Below are 18637 nucleotides of genomic sequence, written 5' to 3'. Positions count from 1 at the left end.
GAAACACCCATGACGCGATGGTGGTTTCTCAGTTTCGATTGGATGAGTAATTCAATATGGCGAGTGACGCTGTAGTACTGTTGAGCCTATCGGGGGAGACGTACACAAAAAATGAAGGCTGTGCTACACGACAAACAAGTAGAAGTAGATTTATTATCTTTTTAAGTAAAGAGAGTGGTTGCCTAGGTGTGTGCGTTCGTGCTTATATTTTTTTTTTTCAAAATTATAACTCGCCCGGATTATGGCCTTAGGTTACAAAAGGCCAGTTTTGCAGGAAATGGGTGCAATACCCCGGGTGGAACAATTGTGTGAGAAGAAAAGGTTGAGTGGGGACGAATATATCGTTACACATGGAGATCTGAATAAATAGGAATTGTCGAATGAGGCCATCGGTTGCTACATTGTTTTATATTATAGACGTGGACTGGATGTGAAAATAATAGCAAGGTGGCTATTGCTCATTTTATCAGGTAAGATATTATGTGCATTTTATCCACAGTTTACTTGCTTAGCTTGAATAAACAGCTCACTGTTTAACCACAGGCAGCATTTGAGATCTGTAATAAACAGGGGAAACTGAGACCGTAAGACCTCTTAAACCTTAATGTTTGTCAAGCTATATCAAAGTCGTTTATGAATCGCTCTGGATCTATGTTCTAAACTTGTACAGCTTCCTCTTCTACTTAGATCATGTTGTTTCTGTGTTGTTTCTCAGGAATAACAGGTGTGAAGCACAATGGGAGTACAGGGTTTGTGGAAGCTGCTGGAGTGCACTGGGAAACCTATCAATCCTGAGACTTTGGAGGGGAAAATCCTTGCTGTCGGTATCCTTCATGCACCAACCCTTTTTTTTCTTACATTAACCCTGCATTTCATTGCACTTGTGCATATGACAAATAAACGGAACTGAACTAACCCTATACACCCTGCATAAACATTTTTTAAGAAACCCCTTCACACTGTATGAAGGTTTTTTGGGGGGTGTAAAAATAATTACAGGATACGTTCTGTACCTCTTGTTACACGTTTTCCAAAACATTTTCATTGTTTCATCCATGGAGTCCAGGGACACTGCCCAATACTGTTGCCCCCAATCCCATAATGAGCACAAGACAATGCATTGTTTTATTTTGCTACTTAGTTTTATTTTCTATATTAGCACTTTGAAAATACCACAAGTCCAACATCCACTTTATTCAAATCCGAACAGATTCATTCTGTGACCTGGTGTAAAGGTACTGTTTTGGAATTGACTGCTCATGTGACGTGCTGGAAGCCAGGAAGGTCAGGGTTCCTCAACACTGCGCTCAGACATCAGCATCTGGCTGAACCAGGCTGTGAAGGGCCTGCGGGACCGCGATGGGAATGCAGTGCAGAACGCCCACCTCCTCACCCTCTTCAACCGGCTCTGCAAGCTCCTGTTTTTCCGGATACGGCCAGTATTCGTCTTTGATGGCGAAGCACCCCAGCTCAAAAAGCAGACACTGGTACGTTAGGGGGATAGTCCGATAACTGCCTGCTGGGGGAGCTCTTTCACCCTGCAACTCCCAGCTGGCAGCCCCACTGCAGCTCAGCAGGTGTGAGCCTGGCCAGTACCTGGATGGGAGACCTCCTGGGGAAAAACTAAGGCTGCTGCTGGAAGAGGCGTTAGTGGAACCAGTAAGGGGTGCTCACCCTGTGGTCCTAATGCCCCAGTATAGTGACGGGGACACTGTACTGTAAAACAAAAAGAGTGCTATTCTTCAGATGAGATGTAAAACTGAGGTCCTGATTCCCTGTGGTCATTAAAAGTCCAAGGGTGTTTCTCAAAATTAATAGAGGTGTTAACCCCAGGACTTCCCTCTGGCTTTTACTAATCATGGGCTCCTATTAATCCCCATCTATGAACAGGCTTCATCACTCTGCTCTACTCTCCACTGATAGCTGATGTGTGGTGAGTGCACTGGTGCCCTTTGACTGTCGTCTTATCATTCAAGTGAGTGCTGCCCATTGAGTGGAGTGTCCAGAAAAGCACCCTATAAGTGTTAGGAAATATTAATTATTTATTGACAGCAGCTGTATATGGGGGATGTTCAGAGTGAAATGCTCATCATAGAAAATTATTTTTTTAACTGAACTTCAAAAATATCTGGGAAGGAACCAGAAAGCCATACAAATGATCTGGCAGTCCCAATCCACAAAAGACAGTGGAATAGTTTCAAGTCTTTCTTACTATAAAGCTGTGAATCAAAGAGGCCAGATGGTGAGGGGATGTCATCTGTCTCTTTCTGTAGGCCATCAGAAGACAAAGGAAGGAAGAAGTGACTAAGGAATCGAAGCAGACCTCAGAGAAACTCTTAAGAACCTTCCTCAAAAGACAGGCCATAAAAGCTGCGCTCGGAGACAGGAGGTGAATCTTCTGGTTGGATCTAACCCACACATTGCTGGTAACAAGATGGTAACAGCTGGTAATATATCCCTGCGTCTACCTTGTGTTGTTTTATTGCCTGTCATAGTAAGGAGGCCTTGCCCAGCATTTCCAGTGTCCGGCGCGAGGAAGTGGACGATATCTATGTTTTACCTGCGCTGGAAGAGAAGGAGAAAAATAGGTGAGATGTACTTAAATCAGCAGAGTTAAACTCTCAAGACCTTTTTTTTATTTACAACTTATTTAGCCTGTGTTTTATACTGTTTTCGTGTGTTTTTTTTCAGGTAAAGTTTAAATATTGAACATGCTCCAAAAGTTTAGGTAACGGTTTTCTTTTGCTTCATCATAGAAAACGGCTGCATGCAACGGCAGGTTTCCCTTTCAGCAAATTACTTGCAGGGCTGCATTGTGTTAATTGTGATGCACCTCTAGATGGCAGACCCTTGCTAATAAGTGTTCTGTTACAGAAACGTGTTTGGCTTCTTCAAAAGTGTACAGAGAACTAGCTCTCGAAAGATTGCTCGATTGGGGCAAGATATCCTTTTTTTTCCACTTTTCCCATCATCTTCAAGCTGAGTACCAACATTTAAACAATGTCAGCCTCCCCTGAGAAGAGTGGGACCCAAGCTGGGTAATTCTTGTAAAAGCAAAGCTTGTCGTCTCTAAAGCGACCTGCCACTGTTCACACAGCTCAGAAGAAGAAGCTGAAAAAGAGTGGGAGGAGACTGCAAACAACAGGCGAATGTTTCAGGTACGCCTTTGTCGGTATACACAAGAAAACGGGGCTTTTAATGGTGTCAAAGTGTTTTTATTTCTACTCCATTATATGAGAGCAAGTGAGCAACCCCCCTTGCTCAGTCCACACTCTCCTGCTGCCTCGTATGGTTATCAGTGCCCTATTATTAAAACATTGTCATCTGCTCCCTGAGTTATTCCTGTGCTGCTGCTCGGCCCATGATGTCACCACATACAAATGTTTACAAACAACAGGAGGCCACCTAGCTCACTGGTTTTAGGATCCCATCCAGCTGTTTCTGGGAAGACGCCAGGGTATCAGCTTCACCAGCGCGACTGCTTAGTTTGCTCCAGTCTCCCACAACCCCAGCTGTTAGAAATGGGCCCCCTATTCCCAGTTGTACTGTACTTCCTCTTGTGCCCTCTGGTCTGTGTTTCCCCGTTGATCCTAAAGAAGTTCACTAAGTTAACGTCATCAGTGCCCTTGAGAATTTTGACATTTTAAATCAGGTCCTCTGACTCTCTGCTCAGCACTTTTTAGTTTAAGGACAGCTTCTCAGAGCAGGGCATTCTGCTGTGCACCAAAATGTAACTGGTAACACTTCTTTAGACTGATCCAAGAGCACCAATATCTCTTTCATATTATGTACAAAAAAAATACACAAATTTTACACAGTGTTCTAAAGGAGGGCTTACTTGTGCATTGTAGAATTCCAGCATAGCATCCCTTTGTATAAATTTGACACTTAAGTAAAGTTACTTGTCTTTTTATTACTACCATGTGCCGTCTAGAAGCTGTAAGTGATGTGTTAATATTAGCTAAGCCTTATTCTTCTTCAAGATTATTGTTTGCTCCTTTATATTGAGCTGCATGAAAACATCATACACCCTCAGTGATCCTATTCATGAGTCAGTTCTTAATCCTAGTACATGCATTTCCTTGGATACCTCCTGCCTGCAATTTTCGAATGAATCTTTTTTTTTTTTTGAGGAACCTTAGCAAAACACTTTTGAAAATCTGAATGTACCATATATCGTTACAATTCAAAAAACGTTCCTCAGTATCACTGCACCTTCTTTCCTTGTCACATGTTGGCGTGTGTCATCATGGAGTTAAATAATGTCTTTTGCCTCCGAGAGTCTTGGTCTTTCTCAGAGCAGCACATAGAGTGTGATGGAAGCTTTTTGAGACGGGACCTTCAGTTGTGACAGCGAGCTGGAGATGAAAGACAGACACAGGGATAAATCAGTATTGTATTAAAGGTATCCATAGAAGCGTTGTGCAGCAGAAATAGAAATTTCCAACTGTACAGGTTAACTGTATTTGTTGGATAACTGGAAAAAAAATTCTTTAGCCTACTGACTGATCTACCCCTGCATGGGTACCCATGTGTTGCAGAATAATTGCTTGCAATGGGCAAGACATTTCCTTGTAGTTCTTGTAGAATGTTTTTATTTCTCAGGATATACAGAAAGACCATCGCACACCTGAATCTTCTGGATCAATCTTTGTGTGAATACAATCCCTTTCTTTGGTAGTTAAAGAATATGCTAAAGAGATGTCCTCAAGAAAATTAACCTGCTTTGCCTGAAAATCCAAAGAGGAAAATGTACTAAAATACTGCGCAATAAATGTACAAAATAGTAATGTTACCCTCTCTTTCAACAGGAAGAAATCTTTGAGAATCCCAACTCCATGGACATAGATTCTGAAGAATTTGCTCTCTTACCTGCAGAAATAAAACACGAGATCTTAAAGGATATGAAGGAGTTCAGCAAGCGGAGACGAACATTGTTTGAAACACCTCCTGAGGTACAAAGTAAAAACTGGTGTCCTCTATTGTTCTAAGAACGAATATATAGTTGCTATTTCTGTGCTGAAAAGTCGAATATAAAATACTCAGCGTTTAGACTGTGGAGCCTTCTTCAGGTGTGTATAGGTGAGAGAAACAGTAATGAGAAATTGCTGTTGTAGTAGGTTAAATGTTTAAAGGATTAGAATGAGAATGGTGACCAGAGGACTCTGGTGTATAAAAGGTGCCCTCTTTTGGATGTGATATTCAACCAATCTCCTGCCTATACTTTAGAGGTGCTAACTTGGCTAACACTGGGCTTGTGCTAAAGTTCCCCCTTCATGCAACTGGTAAGGCAGTTTCCCTCACTTTTCCAAGTAAATCAATTACATTTTTACTTGATGCATAACGAGATAGCATTGCTTCTTTAAAAACCCGTATGCAGGATCTTTGACTTGTGCTATTACCCGTTAGACGTACGTATTAAAAGGAATCTTACAGGGATTGATTGGTTTTGAATTTATTTTTAAATGAAGTTAAGCTTATGTGAGCCTGGCCAGTACAGTACCTGGATGGGAGACCTCCTGAGTGACAGGGACAATATACTGTAAAAAAGGCACCATCCTTCAAATGAGACAATGGGATCGAGGTCCTGACTCTGTGGTCATTACAAAATCCAGGGCATTTCTTGAAAAGAGTATGGATGTTAACCTGGGTGTCCTGACCAAATTTCTCATTGGCCTTTATCAATCATGGCCTCCTCATAATCCCCATCTAAGAACTGGCTTCATCATTCTTGCTCTCCTCCCCACTGAGAGCTGGTGTGTGGTGAGAGTGCTGGCGCACTGTGGCTGCCGTCACTTCATCCAGGTGAGGTTGCACACTGGTGGTGGTGGAGGGTAGTCCCCATGACCTGTCAAAATGTTAATTTTGTCTCCCCAGGAATCCACAGATTTCTCCAAGTACCAACTGGCTGGGCTGCTGAAGAGGAACAGCCTCAACCACCGTATCGAGAAGGTGGAGAAGGAGTTGAACCATCAGAGCTCAGGACTGATTTCCATAGAGAGCAGCTCGGAGGCAGGCGGGGACCGGGACGTGGAGACACGGCGACTGGTGTCGGAGGACACCTCCCACTACATCCTCATCAAAGGTACACTCACCGGGGCTCCTGCTCGGCCGCCAACATGCGTAGCACAGCTCGGGAAAGGCGGATCCCTGTGGGAAAATATATGCTCTATATGTGACATAAATTCAAATGTGCAGTTGACCTGAGGGGTGAAAAGATAATTCTCCTGAGCTGAACTGAGTATAAGTAAACAAAAAAAACACAACGGCAGCATTAGCACCAAAGTCAACTTTAAACTCATACTTATGAGAAATGTCAGATCACATGAGTGGTACAACAGCATGATAACGGAAGAATGGAGCTCCTGTTACTGGGTGCGATTTCTTGATTTTTTTGGCCCCAGAAGTCACTTTTATTCGATATTGAGCAGAAACAGAAGTTGATCTTCTCCCCCTTCTTCTTCTTCAACAAAGAAGAAAAACGATTTTCCAGATTTCTGTAAGACAGCTGCCGTTGCAATACTTGTCAGTGGGTGAGCGCACCCAGCTGGTGAAAAAGGAGGCACTGGCCAGGATCACCAGCACTGCTCCACTGTCTGAGAGCGTGAATGATAAATGAATGAATGATAATTTTTCAGGCAGTTAGTTTCTGATCTGGATTCGTGTAATGTGCTCGTAAAGACTATCCCGAATGTCAACAAAGCTGACAGCAGGGTAATTAAGCTTGAAGATGGCTATGAGGGGAAGCAACGAGTTCTGAGCAACGGTTGCCTAATGAAGCATAAACAGGACTTATTTATTGAGACCGCATATAGGACATATGAGGTTTGCTCTTCTGGAGGCTGCAGCAAGCTCCACGTTTTTCATGTCATCTTGACGGAGTTCCCCACTGCTCGTATCCATGGTCCCTATGGGGGTACAGTGAAGCCGAGGGGTGCTGCCACTGGTGCAGTGAAGGCCTTTTCTTGCACCTGAGTTTGTTTTGTGGGTACTTGATTGGAATGTATGGAGGTGAAGTAGGGGCAATATTTTTGTACTGTATTCCGTTTGTTTTGAGTGGACATAGGACATAGATGTCCTATGTTACCCCTAGTGGGGGGGGGGGTAAAAAATGTGTTCACCATTAATGTCTTGCATGATGAGAGTTGCTTCAGCCCTGAAATACACCATGATGGATCCAAAATTGACATTGAAAGGGTGTGACTAAAAATTTGTTTTACCTTCTAATGGCTCTTGCAGGGTCAAAGAAACGTGAGGACGTTTCAGAAGACAAAGCCGCGGCGTTACCCTCAGCGGGCACATCCAAGGCTCGAGGTGGCGGAGCTGAGCAGGTCCTGTGGCGTCCGGGTTCTGAGGAGAATCTGGAGGCGGAGCCCCACTCCGCCCTCAGACACCCCCCGGCGCCACAGGCAGAAGCCCCTGCACCTCCGTCCCCCAGAACTCTTCAGGCCATTCAGGCAGCGCTGTTGGACAGCAGCTCGGAGGACGAGGTTCAGGCCACAGGAAGCAGGGCAGGACAGGCCGTTGGAAGTGGTGCTGGAGGACTGTCGCTTCGGACCATGCAGGCCATTCAGAGCGCACTTACCGAAGACAAAGATAAAGAGAACCGGGTCAGTGGACCCTCTGGAAACTCACGCCAAGATGTCAGAGAAGTGATTGACGTCAGCAGCTCTGATGAAGAAATGGTGGAGGCCATAGGGGAGAGGAATAAAGCTTTCCGCTCCTTCCTAGCGACGCAAACCACACCTGCCACGGAAAGCGTACCCTTTGAGACCGGGGTCGCACAGGAAACGGATGGAAAAGGGGACACACGAGCAGACACTCTTCTAGACGGGGAGCCTCCCCAGACCTCCAGTCTTGATGTGAGGGAAGAACCTTCGGGTCACGAATCAGCAGTGCCCGGTCTTTCACAGAAAACAGATCAGACTGGCTGGGGGGAGTTGTTAAAGGTGGCAGCGTCGCCAGTTATCTCTGTTCCTCCACTTGACGACACTCTTCCCGGAAATCCTCGGGGTCCAGGCGCGGGCGGCCTTGAAAACGAAGGACCGGAACGAACAAGTGAAGAGAGCGATTTAGAAGGTAACGAGAGGCTTTATTTCTGGGCTTCTGTTTTTGGTCCTTTTTGTGTCGCACTTGTGATAACTACGAGAAGGTAAGGGTTCTGACATTTTTCTCTCGTTCCATGTTTACCTGTGCAATGAAAATAGGGAGTTTTATTGAGGTATCTGAGGAAGAGGAGGAAGAAGAGTCGGGCTCTTTCCTCGCTGGGAAGGCAGACGTCGAGGGTGCCTCGGAGGGATCTGTCCGAGTGGTGGAGGAGCCCCATGACGTGCCTGGTGACCCCTCTGCTTCTAAGCAGGACTGTGCTGATGAGATCGAGATGGAAGTACAGCACAGAGCTGAAAGGCGGTCTGACGATGAGGACGGAGCTACTGTTAACGAGTGGGAAGACATAAGTCTGGTAATGTGCTGTTTTGCTGTTGTTGCCAGCAGGGGGAGACAGACTTAACCAAATAAATAGTTTGCCTGTTCTGTCCATATAGATAGGATCCTCAGACAGGTGTTCAGTTGTCGATTTCTTTTCCTGAAACCTTAATTATGAGAAGTTTTTAATATGCTTTGTGGCATATTTGTTTTTTTTAAAGCAACAATGCACCCATTACTGTTTTGCAGCCTTGCTTTGGGACTGCAGGATGTAATACTAGTATTGTAGGTCAGGAGTAAAGTAACACTTGGGCACTGACAGTATGTCAGGACAAGACCATAGTTATGGTTTTCCAAGACAAAGACATATCTGAGGAAAACTAATACTTTACCCCTTCATACTGAATAATGACACATAGGATCATATAACCAGCTACACATACCTTGGTCTGAAAATTGAAAGATCAAGTAATTGTGGGCATTGAACGAGAATATATCTAGGTCTTTCTACTCCATAATAAGGAGACAATGTAATACCAACCCCACCACAAATATGTGCCTCTGAATATTGCCCTTTTTGGCAGTGAAGTGTCCAATCACAGATCAGGATTACACAAAATGAGACATCACATAGAAATCTCAGTGAGTTCTGTAAAAACATTCTTCATATGTCCCAAGTAGTGTGTGCAGGGCAGAATTAAGTTGATACTCACTGCTAAGTAATATGTAACAGAGAGCAATAAAATTATTGTCTATACCTAAAATGCAGTGACCAGAATTCCTACCACCACAAAGTCCTGCTAAGCCAAGTCCCTAACCAAGAGCCAGAAAAGAGCGATCATGTCCTTAAAGCACAATACACAATAAACTGGCTGCGTATCTAACCAGGGCGAGAAACAAAAACACAAGCAGACCCTGCTGAAGTACACGCTCAGAGCCACAGGCTGGCCATGGAAGCTGGCAAGCTTGAGAGGACAGGCTGCCAACAGCGGGAGCAGAGACGGAGACAATGCACAGTCTGCTGCACTGCAAGAAATGCTCCCGGGATCAGACCAGTACTCGTCCCTAAAATAACTAATCTAATCCCAGAATTCCCACACCTATCGGGATCAGAACAGCTTCCAGTCCTACTGGGGAAGGGGTTATGAAATTTAATATAGATTACAGGTCCCTCAATCCGATGACATATAAAAAAAGCAGAGACATCGTAGATACAGACACGCATAACTCAAAGCAAAGAACCTGCAGTAGTTGACATTATTCATTGTGCCAGTAGGCCATGACAAACCAGCTGTCTTCACAATCTTAATACATTTCACCGAGAGGACACATATTCAGACATGCAGCTGACAGTATGTGGGAGTTGTTGATTATAAGGGGTACTGTAGAAGTCAGTTCGTTGATTGTACATGGTCTTCTTGTTCAAATTATAAAAAGTTGAAGAAATATATGAACTGTTACTTTTGACCTCGGAGTTGATACTGTACCCTGCAAGAATGATCTGAAGAATGAAGTATCATGTTGGGTTTTACTTGTGTTTGCTCAGGAGGAGCTGGAGATGCTGGAGAGCAGCCTGTCAACCCAGCAAAGCAGTTTGCAGGCTCAGAAACAGCAGCAAGAGCGCATCGCTGCCACTGTCACCGGGCAGATGTACCTGGAAAGCCAGGTGAGAGTGTTTCCTGTCCCCCAAAACACCATTGCTTAGCCTCATTGAACTGGGACTGCTCTATACTTGAATGTGACATCTAAAGGAATAATGGTTTTCTCATGGTGAGGAGAAATAGCAGGTGACAGCCTTTTGTCTAAATCATACATTTTGCAGCAATACTCTAGTTCAGTATTATAGCAAGGTGTTTTTCTTCAGGAGAAACATTAAAATGAACTGCTGACGACTTGTGGCTATCGAAGCCAGGACAATCCCTGGTTTACAACTAAATTGCAAGTCTAGCATTGCTTAATCTGGCCTAACAACAATTTCTCCCTCTGGTGTAATCATTGAAATTGTGTCTCACTTCTCCACCTAATCAAGTGCATGGTGCACTTCAGTGATGGGATGATATTTAAAGGAGCCCGGGATCCTTCTGTAGAAAATGTGTACAGAATTGAATGAGAAACGAGTGTTACATTGCTATGTAGGCAAAAGTTTCCTGGCAACATTTGAAAGATTGTCATGCAAAACCTTTTTGAATATATACTCCCTGGACAATGGACAAAGTCATCTGGTGCTTCTTTATCATCAGACACTAACCCAATAGAGCATAGCTGTCCCAGTGACACATCACCAGACAGTTCTTCTCTGTGCTGTCTGCTAGTCTGAGTATGGACCAGGGCCTTGGTGGCAGAGATCAGACTCAGTCATGCCCCTCGTCCCAGGTGCTTCGTACCAGGCAACACCTGGATCATAAATAAGACTGTCCTTCTGACAGAATTATTTCCAGTGGCACCCTATGAGTCAGTATATTCCAATTCAAATTTCTGGAAAGAGCAAAGAAATAATACACATGATTTCAATCCTCCTCGTACTGGGTTACTACCTTTGTTGAGTTTTTAAAGCATTCAGTGCTCTTTTGGTGGACATCCAAATTATGAAAATAGGTTAAAGATAAGCAGTTTTGTTGGTGTTATTTTACATCGTCCCTTTGCTGGTTCAGCACAATAAAAAAAAAAGCTGCAAGATCTTCAGAAATGGTTTTCTGAAGGAAAATGTAGGTAGAAGTTAAATTATTTAATAATTTCTCTAAGCGTAACTAAAGAAGCTGGCTGCATTTTCACTACAATTAGTGCACGCTGTGTGGTGAAATGTGCTCTTGTGATGTATCAATAAATTGCAAGTCACTTTGTTTGAAATTTTCCACCTGAATGACACGACTGACAGCTCACAGACATTCTCAGGGGTTTTGCTAAGTGGCAATAAAAAACATTCGTATTCTACATGGGAATCCTTTTATAGACTTTTACTACCTTAGAAGTGGTATTAAAGTTCCTACCAATTAAACCTGGTGAAATATTTTTGGAACGGTTTCACATGATACTGCAGCCTTGCTTGCCCGTTATTGATGACTCATTGTGTCTTGTATTGTTTGGGGTGGAGGGAGCTGTTGAAAGGTGGGCTCAGGCCTGCTTTTCTGTCTTTGATCTCTTAATCTGCTGGAATGGCAAGTTGGCCTGACTGGCAGTGAAGATTTAAGGTGACATGTTCAGACAGTCGCTTCAAATGTGACATGCCTCGTTATGGTGTTATGCTGGAGTTGTTTATAGAGGTATCATATCACCTTTGGGGCTTTTCTCTCTTCAAACTGCAGAACGCTGTTGGATGATTTTTGTTTCTATTGCATATTTAAAAGTGTCCTACATTTTTTGAGATAGTGTTTGTTGTTGTTCCTCTCTCTAGACAGTATAATGGATTGATGCAGCATTCAGCATTCACATTGACCTGAATACTTTCTGTTAAACTTTTGAATTTATCTCATGACCGTCTTTTAGATTTCTTTTCGCTACAGTATGCTTCAAATCCCAAACTTTCAGTGGTATTCCTATCATTTCCTCACCAGTTGTGTTGCGTTGTGGGTGGTGCTGTTGTATAGCAGTGGAGGAAGTGGGTCCCTCTCTGTGTAAAGTGCGTTGGGATCCTTTGGGATGAAAAGAACTGTACAAATGCAAGGAATTCTTTTTCTTATTTCTAAATGTATGGAATTTAAAATGACTTTTCTAGAGATGTACTGCATGCGTATTCACTGTAGGTTTATGTATTTTTAGAATAGTCAGTTGTTTTTCCTTCTTGTACTCTCCAATTTGGATAAAAGAAAATATTGTCCCAGTGCTGCTGCAGTCCCCTGTGCCCTCTTGGGAGAGGTGAGGACTATGCAAGCCTTCCCATCCACGGACTGGCAAGCTATCCGTGCTCTCTGAACTTCTGTTCATTGGCATCCACAAACACTCACAGCAGCGTTGTAGCAACAGCAGAGGTCAGAGCGCAGGATTTCCCCAGATGACTGGCCTCTAACTCCTGGTAGTCTAATGGCATGCTCTGAAGGTTTGATTGTCAAGCAGCAGTATTTTCGACAGTGAAGGAGTGCCATAAGAGTTTTTGAGGACCACAGGCTGAAAATGAAGGTGAGTGTGAGCAGTGCAGATGCTTCTCATTTTTGGTTTTGAGAGTAATACTTACTGCTTCCTCGGGCGAGATCAAGCAAGGTGTTTAATCCGCGACTCACCATTTTTTGTAAATGGGTTAGGACGGGTTTACAATAGGCTGCTATTACTGCTGACCTGCCACTAGAGGTCTCCATAGGCTTCTAATTCCTGTAAATAGCCACAGTGGGTATTAATTACTGAATGAACTGGATAAGTGGTGAAAGGTTAGTAGACTCATTCTTGCAGGGGTAAGATTAGTGGGTTTGGAGTGTAAAGCCCTTCAAGGTGGTAGTTGAGTTTTGGGGTTTTTGAAGAGGAAATCTCTTCTGGAGGCGCGTTTGCTACAATAAAGACTGTACGTTGTGAGTTTCAGTGTGCTCGGGACTTGTGAAGCACTGTATCTAGGTGAGGCCCACATGAGCATTTAGGAACAATTGGAAAGAGAGTCCAGTGAACCAGCATCCCGCTGCTCTCAGTTCCATGACTGTGTCTCTCATCCTCAGGAGCTGCTGCGTCTGTTTGGTATTCCTTTTATCGTGGCCCCCATGGAGGCTGAGGCCCAGTGCGCCCTGCTGGACCTCTCAGACCAGACCCACGGGACCATAACTGATGACAGCGACGTGTGGCTCTTTGGGGCGAGACATGTCTATAAAAACTTCTTCAGCCACAACAAATACGTGGAGTACTACCAATACGTCGATCTCCAAAATCAACTCGGTATGTGGTGGGATTGGCCACCCAGTTTGCCATCCCCGTTATCAGTGGTAGGGAGAACAGAGTAATGGGAATTATTAGGATGCCATGATTGGTAAAGGCCAATGGGAAATTGCTGCTAATAAAGCAGCAGGTAAGTGCTTCTAATGCTGGGGGTGTGAGCCCCCTTGGTCCTATATAGTTTAATCCTTAATTTCATGTCATTTGAAGAACATAAATCAAATTTATATCTGTATGTCTATTTCCAAAAAATGTCTTTAAATGAAGAGATGGACCAACAATAGCCTCCATAAATTCTCATTTATGTATAAAATCATTACACGTTATAAGGAGGCTTGGTGGTTAGTGCCACTTCCTTACAACTCTTGGGTCCTAGGTTATGTGCTGGACTGGGCACATGCTTTTATGGGTGTTTGCATGTTCTTCCTGGCTTCACGTGAGTTTTCTCTGGCTGCTCCTGTTTCCTCCCACAGTCTGAAGACTTGCTGTCTAGGTTAACTGGCATCTCTAACTGTTTTAAATCTCCCCATATGTGTGTGTGCGCCCAGTGATGGGTATCCAAGATGTAGCCCTTCAACCTTCACCAGCTGGATTAGACTCCAGCTCACCCCCATCTCCAAGGATGAAGGGCTTTCTGAAAATGATTGAATGGCTGCATGGACATTGTGCTGTGACTACAAACATTAAATATACTCGCATAAACTTCACTTTCATGCTGCATTTAACAAGAAAAGCTTTTTCTGTGACCTCCTTAAAGCCCATTCTGCCGTGCAGGTCTGGACCGGAGCAAGTTGATTAACCTGGCCTATCTGTTGGGCAGTGACTACACAGAGGGCATCCCAGGAGTGGGCTATGTCACAGGCATGGAGATCCTCAATGAATTCCCTGGACCAGGGCTGGAGCCTCTCTTTAATCTGTAGTAAGCTTTGACTTTTTATTCAGGTGTATGACTTTAGAAAAGAGACACAAAGAGAGCTTAAAAACTGTCCGTCCATAAATAATAATAAATAAATAAAAAATCTTGCACAGGCAAAATCCTTGAGAAATTCGCCTGTGCGTCCATGTTCTAGTGTCATAATTAGGGTTCACCCACTTTACCTACTGATGGTGTGTGTTGCATGGTTGGTTAGCGAATGGTGGACTGAAGCTCAGAAGAATAAGAAGCTGAGGCCAAATCCAAACGACACCAAGGTGAAGAAGAAGCTGAGAAACTTGCAGCTGCACATGGGCTTCCCAAACCCTGCTGTGTCCCAAGCCTACCTCAAACCTGTGGTGGACGACTCCCGAGCCGCATTCTCCTGGGGGCGTCCTGACCTGGAGCAGATTAAAGAATATCCTTTAATATCTCTCTTGTCCGCAGTTTGTGCGTTTCTCCTAACGGCTCATTCCTGCCCATTTGATTAGAGGAACAAAAGCAAAGCAAAGCAAGGCAATAGGACATCGTAAATAGACAGATATAGAGATACGTTTGTTGATCCTATTTTAAGGTTGCCTGGGCTTCTGCTTTTCAGATTCTCCTATTCCTTCACTTGCAAAGCTTGGGAATAGCTGGAGATTGAAACGGCAAAATTATGCATACATGTACATAAATGTGAATACCCTAGTAGTGATGTTTTTCAAAAGACAAAACGCATGCAGTTTAAAATATCTAACACTGTCACTGATTGTTGAGCCTTTTTCTAGTTCCACAAACCTGGTAGAAATTAAAAGATTCTCTTTTGTTGCCTAGGAAGCCAGGAAGGCTGATTGTAAATATCTTTATCCTCCTTAATGTTGCTAACATTCTGCAGAAGTCGCTTTGGCTGGAATGGGGGGAAAACAGATGAAACCCTAATGCCGGTCATGAAGCAGCTTAATGCCCAGCAGGTACTGTGACATTTCACCAGAGCTCCTAACCTGATTCAGTGGTAAACTGATATCCCGAGTGTTTGGCCTTAAAGATCCCAGGGCACTATTCATACAAGTGAAGGGGTTTAACTTAGTGGCCTGGATAAATTCCGTCCTGGGTTTACACAATAAGGCCTACCTAAAACTCATCTGTAGTTCAGCTGGTAAGTGTGCTTTGCAATGGCCTTAAAGTTCACTCCGATTTAAAGACAATGTTCAGCATGCACTTTCTTCCCCCAAAGTCATTGCTTGTCCTTAAAGGTTTCATGTTTTCTCTAGTCTAAGTATGATGCAGATCATTCTTTGGTGAAGACTGACTTGGTGTTTTATGATGCATTTACATGGCGTGGATTAGAGGCAGCGTAAGCCACATGAAACCAGATCCATTCTTTTGGAATCTTTGTTTTCCACTCTGACTCATCTAGTAATTTGCAGCAACGGTCAAGCATTTCCTGACCTTTTCGACAAGCACAAAATATCGGGCAATAATCCGATCCATTTATGGGAAACCATCTCTGTGTAGTCCCTGTATGACCTTGAAGCTGATATTTAGGCTTACTAGAGCTTTCCTGAGAGATGCTTCACTGTTCACAATTAACTTTCATTTGGCTTCTGTAAAGGTTTTGAAATACAGGTCCCTAAATAATAAACCAAAGCACTGTTCATTGCAGTGCAGTGGAAGTGCTTTAAGAAAAGAGAACATGAGGAGCTACCTCAGCCAAGGGGTTGTAGAAGTATGGAACACACTACCCTGCCATATGGTTGAAGCTGATACTATGATTTCATTCAAGATGTGATTGGATGGCATTTCTTGGATTAATTAGCTACTATCTACCAAATGGGCCGGATGGGATAAAAAGCTTCCTCTCATTTATTAACTTTCTTGTGTTAATTGCTTTTTGTATTCTGTTGGAGCAGGTTGAGTTTATTCTCCTAGTTAAGCCCTTGAAGGGCCAATAGTATAATTGAGTGATGCATTTAGATATGAAGTCCTAAAGCAGCCTCATACTGCACATACTTGCTTGCATTTACTGTAAATTAAGTAACATTCTCGGACATGGTGAGCAAGTTTGCTTTACAGTATTCCTAAAAGTCAGGGGAACTTTAATTGTACTATTATCAGTTATCATACTGTATTTCCTGTTCTTATTGAATTACTGAAGATCCAAATGGAAGAAATCATTTTTTTTTCCTTGTTACATCTTGAATTGCCCGAACCGGAGTGCTATCCACGTTGCCGGCTGTAAAACACCACACGTAGATCAGAGTATCGCTGGCGGACAATGAAGATTTATCGCGGGTCAAGTCGCCTCGCCCTGAGAAATGTGCCCGGTTCATGCGCCGTCTTTGCGTTTCTCCTTTCAGACCCAGCTGCGCATTGACTCCTTCTTCCGCCTGGAGCGGCAGGAGCGTCAGGCCATCGCGAGCCAGCGCCTGCGCCGCGCCGTCACGTGCCTCAAGCGGAAGGAGCGGGAGCAGGGGGAGGAAGAGGAGGGCGAGGGTGAGGGCGAGGGCGAGGGCGAGGGCGGGGGCCCGGAGGGGGGCGGCCACTCTGCCGCAGGTGGGCACGGGAAGGGCGGGTCAGGGGGGGCCAGGCCCGCGGAACCGCAGCGCAGCTCGGAAGACCAGAAGGAGCCCGTCGGAGGAGGAGGGTTCCTGGGCTGGGTGGAAGTGTCCCCACCCCCCGAGAGGCTGGGGGAGCAGGCGCGCGCGGGGGGCAAGCCTGGGGCCCCCACGGCCTGTCTCAGCCCCCCGAGAGCCGTCCGCAGCAGCAGCAGCTCGAGCGAGGAGAGCGAGGAGGACAGCCAGGCCTCGCTGGTCACGGCCCGGTCCGTGTTTCTCCACCAGAGGAAAGGGCCCCGCGGCAGAAAGAAACAGAAGCTCTGAACCACCGTTTTGCACTGCAGGGATTATTATTTCATGTACACTCGATGGCGGGGATGCACATTTTTTTACTTAAAGGAAAATTTTTTTTTAATCCACATTTAATGCATTCACATGAATTGGCTGTTTGGAATTTCGGTGATAAACTTCGAAATTGCAATATGTTTTCAGCAGACAGCTGCTTCTTAAGTACGTCAAGCGAGGCAGGAGCTGAAGCAGACCTGCACGCGTCTGTAAGATGAGTGAATTTCAGCTCATCTCTTCAGAAGACTGGGACGTGCCCATGAATGGTGCAAACATTCGCACTTGAAAACAAAAGCTGACAGGCTTTGTGATGCCGAACCTCAAGAAGAAAAAAAGAGTGGTGCTTGCGATAATTTGTGTCAATGGGAAAATCGCATTTTACTTGGAAAAATATAATCATGTACTGTAGACTATTGTGTTATGTATTTAGCTTTTGAGATTATTCATGATCACAGGGTTTTTTCTTGTGTGTGTTTTTAGCTTATTCGTTTATTTTTTAGGGAAGCCTAGATATTGTCACAAGCAATAAAACACTATGGGGGAAAAAGTGTGAAGAAAGAAGTATTTTCAGCTCTTTATGACAGATTTGATTTGCTTGTAGCAGCTGGTTCTACAAAACCCATGGCCAGTTTTCAGAGAATTCAATCCAGCCCTGGGATTACACTGCTCTTTCTAGTATGTGCCCATAAATCCAGTGTCACTCTTGCCCAGCTCGTGTATATTTTGACACTCATCAGGGTCTGAGGTAATCGCTTTTTGGACTATTTATAACTGCTTGGAAGCCCTCCCAAGTAATTTGAGATTAATTCTAAAATATTTGGATCATAAGTTATTTCTTTGGAAATGTGTTCCTGTTTAGAGCACTGTTCCTGATGCATGTTGAAAACGGTGAATATATAATCATATAATCAGTTAAATAACAAGGCTAAGTCATCAACTGTTAAACTTCTTAATCTATAGGATCCAATCTATAGCAATCAATCTCCCAATTCTTCATCAGAGTGTCTTTGGTCTTATTTTAAGAAACATAAAGCTAAAAAGTTATGTCATATTTCCCCCTCACCTTTACCTTTACCTGACAGAAAGTGACTTGAATAGAAAACAGATACTAAACTAAGTTCACAGATATTTCTTCCTCTGCCCCTTGTATACTCTTACATATAATGCAGTGCTAAATTATTCATTCTACCCAGCCTGATCGGTAGTTCAACTTCAACTCCTTGTCTGCTATGATGAAAAAGCAGGTGAGTTAAAAAAAACCACCAAATACCAGGTGTGGATTTTCTGAAAATGCAATTCACTATTAAATATATTTGTCTTCGTCTTCCTGATCATAACCATAACAGGTAAAAAGGCATATGACTCACACAGTGCCAGAAATCCTGCAACTCCAGTGTCCATGTAGAAGGCACATGTGGTGAATTAACAAATGATGTCAATGTGTCATACAATCCAGTGGAGAACAACTGCCTGGTACCGTAGCAAAGAAACCACAAAGCCAGTTTTAAGTTCTTTTGTTTCCATTAATCAAAATAGTAAATGTGTATGTAAGGCAGCCAATAATCCACTT

At 43.8% G+C, this 18637-nt stretch overlaps 1 protein-coding gene and 1 long non-coding RNA gene across 6 annotated transcripts; one reads left to right on the top strand and one right to left on the bottom strand.

The window, feature by feature from the left end:
• The first annotated feature begins 111 nt into the window (after window positions 1-111).
• ercc5 (excision repair cross-complementation group 5) lies at window positions 112-17080 on the top strand. Of its 3 annotated transcripts, XM_069179231.1 has the most exons (16): window positions 112-470; window positions 716-824; window positions 1312-1487; window positions 2274-2389; window positions 2496-2588; window positions 3098-3158; window positions 4812-4955; window positions 5878-6085; window positions 7240-8079; window positions 8208-8461; window positions 9971-10090; window positions 13062-13275; window positions 14047-14191; window positions 14403-14605; window positions 15056-15138; window positions 16525-17080. In XM_069179231.1, the coding sequence occupies exons 2-16, from the start codon at window positions 737-739 to the stop codon at window positions 17044-17046; spliced, it is 3267 nt and encodes a 1088-aa protein (XP_069035332.1). In that variant the 5' UTR covers window positions 112-470; window positions 716-736; the 3' UTR covers window positions 17047-17080. The 3 variants fall into 3 exon arrangements, with proteins under 3 accessions (XP_069035332.1, XP_069035333.1, XP_069035335.1); XM_069179232.1 differs by lacking the exons at window positions 112-470; window positions 716-824; window positions 1312-1487; window positions 2274-2389; window positions 2496-2588 and having other exon boundaries at window positions 3096-3158; window positions 4879-4955; XM_069179234.1 differs by lacking the exons at window positions 112-470; window positions 716-824; window positions 1312-1487; ... (1 more) ...; window positions 2496-2588; window positions 3098-3158 and adding an exon at window positions 4308-4405 and having other exon boundaries at window positions 4879-4955.
• Window positions 1121-18515, bottom strand: LOC138223173 (uncharacterized). Of its 3 annotated transcripts, none has more exons than XR_011181692.1 (6): window positions 18435-18515; window positions 14533-14586; window positions 6096-6150; window positions 4797-4872; window positions 4216-4358; window positions 1121-2565 (listed from the first exon to the last, which is right to left on the bottom strand). It is a non-coding gene; the product is annotated as an uncharacterized lncRNA (long non-coding RNA). The 3 variants fall into 3 exon arrangements; XR_011181690.1 differs by having other exon boundaries at window positions 1121-2560; XR_011181691.1 differs by lacking the exon at window positions 6096-6150 and having other exon boundaries at window positions 1121-2560.
• Between the last annotated feature and the right edge of the window lie 122 nt (window positions 18516-18637).

Source organism: Lepisosteus oculatus, chromosome 15, assembly GCF_040954835.1.
Source record: "Lepisosteus oculatus isolate fLepOcu1 chromosome 15, fLepOcu1.hap2, whole genome shotgun sequence".
Taxonomy (NCBI): Eukaryota; Metazoa; Chordata; class Actinopteri; order Semionotiformes; family Lepisosteidae; genus Lepisosteus; species Lepisosteus oculatus.
The sequence above is the reverse complement of the archived record's forward strand: the minus strand, read 5'-3'. Positions and strand labels throughout refer to the sequence as shown.

Coding starts and splice junctions, on each gene's coding strand:
- ercc5 (XM_069179231.1), top strand. CDS start 737: ATGGGAGTACAGGGTTTGTGGAAGCTGCTGGAGTGCACTGGGAAACCT. Junction 2,589..3,097: donor GAAGAGAAGGAGAAAAATAG/GTGAGATGTACT, acceptor CTGTTCACACAG/CTCAGAAGAAGAAGCTGAAA. Junction 8,080..8,207: donor TGAAGAGAGCGATTTAGAAG/GTAACGAGAGGC, acceptor CAATGAAAATAG/GGAGTTTTATTGAGGTATCT.